The following is a 9,357-nucleotide window of genomic DNA, read 5'->3' on the forward strand; positions in this document are numbered from 1 at the left end:
TACAAGCAATTTTTGGCTCTAGCATTTAAATGGATTTCTTTTTCCTCACTCGTGGTGGGTTTCTCGGGATTCTTGAGGGGTTTCATCCCGTCACGAGTGACTCTCCAAACACCTAGATCAACGGCCTCTAGGTAACAAGCCATTCTAGCACTATAATATGGGAAGTTAGTGCCGTCGAAGTGTGGTGGCCTATGGGTATCCATCCCTTCCTCTAAAAAGCGTCGACTCTTTTAGCGGTGAAGCTAAAGCGTTTCAAATGAGCCAAACCGGGCTCTGATACCACTTGTAGGAAACGGGTGACGCCTAAGAGGGGGGGTGAATTAGGACTTCTAAAACTTTTACTAAACTAGGCCACAATTAAATCCCTAGAGCAGAACCTATGCAAATAATCAAAACTAGAATGTGCAAACTAGGTTTTGTCTAAGTGTTGCTATCTCTACCGCAAAGGCTAAGTTTCAATCTACACTAAATAAGTATGACTACAAGATTGAAACTTAAATGCTTAATATAAATGCGGAATGTAAAGAGCTAAGTAGAGAAGCAAACTCTCGTGGATGACGCCGGTATTTTTACCGAGGTATCCGGAACCACGCAAGGTCCCGACTAATCCTCGTTGGTGCCCCTACGCAAAGGGAAGCCCACGCGAGGGCCAAGCACCACGGTCGAGTAACTCCGTAGAGAGCCACGGGCCTTCTCCACGCGCAAGTGGTGCTCCGCTTCCGGCTCCTCTCGGACGCTCCCCGCCGTCTCCACTATCAAGCTTCCGGCCGAAACGCCGCGGGCCTCGTTCCCTCCGGTACACGGTGGCGGCCGTGACACAAACGCGGTTGTCACGGTCTCGCAAGACTCTCGCCCCACTCGGTACAATTACAACGACTCACGCAAGAGCCGAGGGGTTGTGAGGTTTATCTAAACTCACTCAACAATCTAGGGTTCACCTAGAGCAAGCGCTAAAGCGGTCTAACTAACCTAAGCACTTCGCAAAGCACCTACGCTAATCACCGAGTGATTCTATTAAGCACTTGGGTGTTTGAGCTCTTGGAAATATGCACTATGTGTCTTGGTATGTTGCTTGGGCTCTCACACTTGAGAATGGCCGGTTGGGGTGGTATTTATAGCCTCTACACCCCAAACTAGCCGTTGGACAGAAAGCAGCAGCTTTCTGTCGTCGGGTGCACCACCGGACATCCACTGTGCAGTGTCCGGTGCACGCCACGTCAGCCGACCGTTGGCGCCTGTAGCAGTCGACCGTTGGATCCGACCATTGCCGTCTGCCCGTGGCACACCGGACAGTCCGGTGCACACCGGACAGTCCGGTGCTACAGCCAGAGAGCGCCTGTCTGCGGCCTCTCTGCGCAGACTGTCTGGTGCCTCACCGGACAGTCCGGTGCACACCGGACACCAATGTCCGGTGCGCCACCAGGCGCTGGCTGACAGCCCTTATCTTGGATTTCTTCGCTGATTTCTTCGGGCTTCTTTGTTCTTGAGTATTGGACTCCTATGCATCTTTTTATGTCTTCTTTTGAGGTGTTGCATCCTTATTGCCTTGGTCCAATTCTCTTCGCATCCTGTGAACTACAAACACAAACACTTGAAAACTTATTAGTTCACGGATTGTGTTGTTCATCAAACACCAAAACTCAATTAGCCAAAAGGCCCGGGGTCCATTTTCCTTACAGCGGGTTATTTTTGATATAGTCAGGGGGTCCCTTATGCAAACATGACACGGCGAAGGGGTACCATTGAACCTGGACCGTTGGATCTGAAGCCCACGGTGCAGATTAAACTAATCTTATAAACAAACCAGTATGCGCTCGCGGTCGTTCGATACCAGATCCACAGCCCTCGCGCGACCACGCCATTAACAAATCCGAACCCTTGGCGGTCCCGATTTTATTACGTGAAGGGTTATCCTAGGATCTAATCTAAGCCTCATGTCGCGAGATCAACGGTCCACAGACCATCGCCTCCATCCGATTCCTCTAGCACGGCGTGGCTGAGCCACTGCGGCGAAGCGGTCGCCGGCGTAAGGCTCACTGGCGCCACGGAGCACTATTCTATATTCAGACACGCGCTACACAGAGCGGGCCGGAGCGCCATGCGCCTAGGCGAAGCGACGATCATGACCCTCGAGGCTTGGTGACGAGCACATGGATTGACTATGGTGGCCCGATTTCCCTTTCCCCCCCTCCATGGCGGTGTTCTCTCGCTTCTCTACGTGCTTTGGTTCCTCCGGTCGGCACTTGGGTGACCGACAGTTGACAGCTCGCGGGCCTGTCTATGACTGTCTATCTCTCACAGGGGCATGGTTCATGGCCCGCGGCATGGTCCAGTAAATCCTACACCACCTCAGCATTCTTAACGGCCTAGCCCGATAGTGTTTCTAGGCCCAAGTAGATAGAGAACTGGAGTCCCCGTTGCCCCGCAGGCCGCAACCATTCTCGTTCTCTGTCATAGGCTCCCCGGACGGACAAACCCCACCATCCCAAACCTGATTTGCCCACGCCGCTGCAGACTGCAAGGAAGCAAGACAAAATCTACTGAAAATGTATTAAAAATGCGAACTCCTTGTTAGAGATAGACTGCACCCATATGTCATCAGTTTTTCTAAGAACAAAATGAAAGAAACTGTGCTCATGTATTCTGACATAGATGGACTGAAACCTGAATCCGTATTCATTGTTGTATTCTGACAAATATAAAAAACATAGAGAGGAGCTTTCAGCTGAATACAACATAAGCAAGTGCAGGTTTCAGTATAACACATCACTGATTGCAGCCTCAAAGGACATCAAGTTCACCTTCAATCGCAGCGAAGTCAAACCCACTCCAATCAAGCTCTGCATCCAGATTGAAAGCTGGATCATCCATTGGAAGAGGCAGGTGGCTAATGTCAGCCAGGCCAATATAGTGCTCATACAGATGCTCATCTCTTGAACCGATGAAATCGCTGATCGGGAATGCATCTTCCAGGCTCGTGAAATTGTCAAGTGGAAGCTCATCAGTTGGGCTGACAGGGTCGTCACAAACAGGAATCTCATCTATCCGTCCTAACAAATCGTCCATTGAAATCCCCTTGGGTGTGAGAGAGAAGTTCAGAAAGACTTCATCTACAGGCTCAGGATCTTTCTCCACGAGCACTCTAGTCTGCGGTTCATGCCCTGTCTGCTCACATGGGGGAGACGAAGATACGCAAGAAACCGAGGATGAACTTGATAGAGCTGCACGTTCTGATACAGACCGTTGGTTCTTGATGGCTAGCAACTCTTCACGGATCTGTTTTGCATACGCCTGATATGCCGCAGCAGCAGCCTCCTCAGAGTCATACGAGCCAATCCACTTCCTGGTTTTTCTCACAGGATCACGAATCTCGGCTGCCCATCGACCCCAGCGTCGCCTGCGCACGCCACGGAACCTGCTTGATTTACCCTTCTTCTCTGAAACCTCCAGGTCCTTTGCTCCACACGGCACAAGGGTCTTCAGACTATTAGATGTCTTCGAGTTTGTCACTGGGACTAGTATCTCCATAACCATTTTCTTCACTGCGATGATCTGGCCATCTTCATCATCAGATGAGTCAGTAGCATCAGGATCAGAACAGAAAATGCGGACCTTCTGCACCGAGGGCCGCATCTTGACACACCGCTTCCAGATTGACCACAAATGAGACCTGCAGACAGGTTAGGTTAGTTTGAAATATAAAAATGTAAGGTTACAGTTTCACGTATGTTGAATAGGATACATGTTTACATACGGAGGAAACTTTTTGGATAAAGTTGGGGCAGTCTCTTGAACTGCGCAAGAACTGCAGCACAGATGGAATCTGGCAAATCAGAATAGGGGTTCTCTCTAACTTCTGATGGAAACCGGAAAAGCGAAGATCTTCAGACTCAACTCGGAAATCCTGCTGGCTGTTTGAACTTGGAGGAAACGTAATGAAATCCACCCAAACCAGACCTGATAGAATATACAAACCAGACAAGATTGTAAGATGATGCACCTGCTTCAATCAAGTTTTGAAAAAGGGAAATCTTTGTGACAGTAAAAACAGCAGATACAATTGATAAATAATTCAAGAAATATGTCCTTGTAGTTAAACACTTACCCAAGACTGACTGTGATTTGGGGGGGATTCTTGAACTCTTTTACTATCTCAGGTGCGGCAAAGTAGGAAGCGAGGGCCTAAATGTAGAAACCCAGAGTACTTCACCCCAAATCCAAATCTGAAACCATTGTGCATTACTAGAGGAAACTTTCCAAATTCAAATAAACGGAACAATATTTACTTATGTAAACCTCCATCTTTGCATGCCAAACCAAAAGGTGGCATTTTGATGGTCATATCATATCATAGGAAACGGGAGATTCAGTTATGAAAACGTTTCGACGCATTGTGAGCTGGTTATTGCCAAATGTGGGAATTAACGTGAATAGTAGAGAACGCAATTACTGTACATGGTAAGAAATTGATCAGTTGAGTCATGGCAACTTCCATATTAGTATTATATTTACAGCTGTAAGATGACCAAACATTTTTAAGGAGCGCGGATAAGAAAAATCATGCTGACAACATTGAACAAATTAGCAAGGGGCTGCGCTGCCATACATTACTATTAAGGGTTTGAGTGGCATGTATACAATTAACCCTATTATTAATGTCGGACAGAGAGACAACAGATACCATAGCCACTCTCTAATCTCTATGTATATAAACTGGTGACTGGATGGAAGAGAGTAGCAGAGCAGATTGAATCCTTGGTGTGAAACAACCAGCCAATCGAACAGCGAGTTATATTACCCTGAGATCCTGAAGCGAAACCCGCAGTCTCTGGCGCCCCCCTGCCCAGGCTGGAGAAAGGAGCAAGAAGAGGATGCTGACGACGTGAGCTCAGAACCATGGAGCGGCAGCAGAGCAGGCGACATAAATCAACAGCTAGCGCGCTGCGGATCAATCAAATAGAGAGAAGAATCAGAAATAGGCCCGATGTGAACCAGACCATAGGAGAAACAAAGCTGCTATCTTTTTTTTTCTATTCCCACGAGAAATTGATTGGTTTCATAGATGTAAAAAAAACAGAGAAGTATTACGTTGTCACCGACGTATAATGCCCAGAGAAAATTAAATACCATGAAAAGAAATAACCCGAAAAACACTAGATCGCAGAATCAAAGGAAAATCGAAACGCAATTCTCGCCCGAACAAGAAGAAGCAACTGACCGGGTAGAGAAGAGAGCACAGCACTTACGATAGTTCTGGTGCCACGTCGATCTACGGAGCCCACAACACCGAAGCAGTGAATACTAGGGGGTACGTCGATGGAATGGGAACCACCCGGAATCCGAGGAGAGGCGGATCGGGAGGGTCCAGGCAGGGGACGGGGGAGAGGCGAGATGAGCCCCGAAAGGAGAGGGCGAGGGGGTTTAATGGGTCTTGCTTGGGGCGGAAGAGCAGGGGAGGAGTGGTCGGGTCGGTTCGGTCGGGTCAGGTCAGGTGGGGAGACGACGATGAGGAGGAGCGGTGCAGGGAGACGAAACGTGTGAGGCGATGGCGCAGGCACAGTAAATTATATAACAACAAATAATAGTAATAATAATGGTAATGCCGCCTGGGCCTGGGCGTACCGCAAAATCCCACGGGTACGCCGTCCTGTGTACCCGGATTTACCATTAATGTCTATATTTATTTATATCAGCTGATACCAGGTACTAGACTACCTGGAACCAATTGTAGCATTGCTGGATTTCCAAAATTCTACGATAATGATGTTCTGATTCTTCTTCTGTATTTTAAAATACGTTAACTGCCGTAATTTTTTAATAAAAAAACAAAGTGTTTTTTTTCAAAAACTAATACACTTTTCACGAAAAGGCTTGCTATTATTGTTCTTTTTTATCAAACTAAAATAAAACAATAAACATCCGTAACGATATGTATCGTATCGATACCAAGTTCTCTTCACTTGACACAAATCATTGTGTAATCAAGTTTTTTTATGATCGGCATGCAATCAAACTATCGAAAATCAGGGAAAAAAAGTCTTAAAGCATTTATAGATGTATTTTGTTATTCACTCTATCAACATATCAAATGTTAAACTCTATTTCACCTTATGTTACAAGACCAAAAAACTATTTAATATTACGAATTAAAAATAGTTGAATTTTCTCTTTTTTACATATCTTAAATTTAGAGAGGTTAAATTTTAATACATTAGTAAGATAAATAATAAAGTGGATCAATGACTTTTTATTGTTTTTGGTAGTTTAATTGTATAACGATTACCCAACAAGTTTTATTACGCAAAAATTTTTCCCTAGTCGCTTTAGTGTTCATCTCTATAGATATTCCATGTCTGTTTGAAAGGCGTCGAGAAGCAGCCGCACAAAGGTGAGGTGAGCCGCACTTTCCTCAATAGGGGTTTTGTTTCGGTGCGCCCTCCGCTCCACGCATGCATCCATGTTCACACGCTGGCTCGCCAAAAAGTTCGGTATGCGTTTTTGAGCCTCTTGGACTGGTCTTTGCGACTGCGTATCCACTGTCATCATGCAACATGACACGATAGGCCTCAGACTGTCATGCAACCAGCTGGAGTTACCTTCCAAACATGGCATGCTCCGAACATTTGTTGTCTTTTATATGAAAAAACTCTTCCAAATCTCAAAAGTGAATCTGGGTAGCATTTTATAAACAAAAGGAAGAGTCTAAATTACTCTCCTCATCTATAAACAATGTACATACAACTCCTTAAGTTTTTTTTTTATTTCATGTTTGAGTTGGTTCAATCTGTACCTTAACAAAAAAAAAAATTTTATATACAAACTGAGTTTTCGGTTGAATTTTTGGTTAGCAGCTTGTCGGGGACCATAATTAGGGGTACCCCCAAGACTCCTAATCTCAGCTGGTAACCCCATCAGCACAAAGCTGCAAAGGCCCGATAAGCGCGATTAAGGTCAAGGCTCAGTCCACTCAAGGGATACGATCTCGCCTCGCCCGAGCCCAGCCTCGGGCAAAGGCAGCCGACCCCGGAGGATTCACGTCTCGCCCGAGGCCCCCCTCGAGCAACGGACACACCTTCGGCTCCCCCAAGGTCCAGTCTTCGCAGAGAAGCAACCTTGGCCAGATCGCCACGCCAATCGACCATATCGCAGGAGCATTTAATGCAAGGATGGCCTGACACCTTATCCTGACGCGCGCTCCTCAGTCGACAGAGCCGAAGTGACCGCAGTCACTTCGCCGCTCCACTGACCGACCTGACAAGAAAACAGCGCCGCCTGCGTCACTCCGACTGTTGTGCCACTCGATAGAGTGAGGCTGACAGCAGCCAAGTCCGGCCTCGGGCGCCATAGGAAGCTCCGCCTCGCCCGACCCCAGGGCTCGGCCCCCCGTCTCGGCCTCGGAAGATGGACTTCGCCTCGCCCGACCCTAGGGCTCGGACTCAGCCTTGGCTCCGGAAGACGACGAACTCCGCCTTGCCCGACCCTAGGGCTTGGACTCAGCCTTGGCTCCGGAAGACGACGAACTCCGCCTCACCCGACCCCAGGGCTCGGACTCAGCCTCTGCTCTGGAAGACGAAGAACTCCGCCTCGCCCGACCCCAGGGCTCGGACTCAGCCTCGGCTTCGGAAGACGACGAACTCCGCCTCGCCCGACCCAGGGCTCGGACTCAGCCTCGGCTCTGGAAGACGACGAACTCCGCCTCGCCGACCCAGGGCTCGGACTCAGCCTCGGCTCCGGAAGACGACGTACTCCGCCTCGCCCGAGCCCAGGGCTCGGACTCAGCCTCGGCCTCAGAAGACGGACTCGACCTCGGCCTTGGAGGAGCCTCCGCCTCGCCCGACCTAGGGCTCGGACCGACCACGTCACAGGAAGGGCCATCATTACCCTACCCCTAGCTAGCTCAGGCTACGGGAAACAAGATCGACGTCCCATCTAGCTCGTCCCGGTAAACAAATAATGATGGCGCCCCGCGTGCTCCATGACGACGGCGGCTCTCAGCCCCTTACGGAAGCAAGGAGACGTCAGCAAGGACTCGACAGCCCCGACAGCTGTCCTTCCGCAAGGCTCCAGCGCTCCTCCGACGGCCAAGACATCACACGAACACGGTGCCAAAACCTCTCTGGCTGCCACGACGGCATGTACTTAGGGCTCTAGCTCCTCTCTGCTAGACACGTTAGCACACTGCTACACCCCCCATTGTACACCTGGACCCTCTCCTTACGCTTATAAAAGGAAGGTCCAGGGCTCTCTACGAGAAGGTTGGCCGCACAGGAGAACGGGCCGACGCGTAAGTCTCTCGCTCTCTCCCACGCGGACGCTTGTAACCCCCTACTGCAAGCGCACCCGACCTGGGCGCAGGGCAACACAAAGGCCGCGGGTTTCCCCTTTGCCTGTTCCCTTCCCCCCTTCGTGCTCCGTCTCGCGCCGACCCATCTGGGCTGGGACACGCGGCGACAATTTACTCGTCGGTCCAGGGACCCCCCCGGGGTCGAAACGCCGACAGTTGGCGCGCCAGGTAGGGGCCTGCTGTGTGTTGACGAATAGCTTCCCGTCAAGCTCCAGATGGGTAGTCTCTAGCAACCTCTCCAACCCGGGACGATTCTTCGTTTCGGGAGTCTTGAGTTCATGTCCCTCGACGGTGGCTACGACATGATACTCCTTCCTCCGCCGCGCGACAGCGACAATGGCGGCCGTCGGCCTACCCGCCGGCGGTGGAATCGACGACGTCTTCCCCTCGTGGCGGAAGAGCAACATCCGGGTCTGTCCTGTCACCTTCCCCGCTGACGGAGGAGGAGGCGGGGCAGGTATGGCCAAGCAGGAGGCGACACCTCGTCGGCTGTCGAGCGAGTCGACGGCGCCGGCGCCCCAACGGGGGACACGTCGGGCTTCGACCTCGCGTCTGAGACAAAGACGAGCGTCGTTTCCCCGCAACACGCCAACTCCAAGCGGACGGACGATGCCAGCACGCTCGCGAAGGACTTGCTGGGTGTCAGCCTCGTACCTGAGACAACGGTGCAGTCCGCCCCTGACGCGACTTCGTCACCACCCGTCGATCAAGAGGTATCGACCGTTTCCCGTTCTATGCCTTTTAGATCCAGCTGCGATCCACCAAGCGACCCTGCTTCGGTGGACGCTTTCGTAAAGGCATGTCCAAACCCTCTAGGGTACCATATGCGGTCGCCCTGGGACAGATTGACGGCCGTCTCGACCTACGGACCCTCGGGTTCTGAGGAAGATGACGAGCCCGACTTTTGTTGGGATTTCTCCGGGCTCGGTAACCCTAGTGCCATGCGGGACTTCATGATCGCATGCGACTACTGCCTCTCCGATTGTTCCGATGGCAGCCGCAGCTTTGGCGAC

The 9,357-nt window shown here is 50.5% G+C and overlaps 1 protein-coding gene across 4 annotated transcripts; it reads right to left on the bottom strand.

The window, feature by feature from the left end:
* Positions 1–2,551: 2,551 nt before the first annotated feature.
* LOC100272413 (uncharacterized) lies at positions 2,552–5,558 on the bottom strand. Of its 4 annotated transcripts, none has more exons than XM_008652819.3 (5): positions 5,247–5,558; positions 4,799–4,941; positions 4,106–4,223; positions 3,755–3,957; positions 2,552–3,670 (listed from the first exon to the last, which is right to left on the bottom strand). In XM_008652819.3, exon 5 carries the CDS (start codon positions 3,631–3,633, stop codon positions 2,782–2,784), a length of 852 nt encoding a protein of 283 aa, XP_008651041.1. In that variant the 5' UTR covers positions 3,634–3,670; positions 3,755–3,957; positions 4,106–4,223; positions 4,799–4,941; positions 5,247–5,558; the 3' UTR covers positions 2,552–2,781. The 4 variants fall into 4 exon arrangements, with proteins under 4 accessions (XP_008651041.1, XP_020395934.1, XP_008651042.1 ...); XM_020540345.2 differs by having other exon boundaries at positions 4,799–4,848; positions 5,247–5,512; XM_008652820.2 differs by lacking the exon at positions 4,799–4,941 and having other exon boundaries at positions 5,247–5,512.
* Positions 5,559–9,357: the final 3,799 nt, after the last annotated feature.

Source organism: Zea mays, chromosome 7, assembly GCF_902167145.1.
Source record: "Zea mays cultivar B73 chromosome 7, Zm-B73-REFERENCE-NAM-5.0, whole genome shotgun sequence".
Classification (NCBI taxonomy): Eukaryota; Viridiplantae; Streptophyta; class Magnoliopsida; order Poales; family Poaceae; genus Zea; species Zea mays.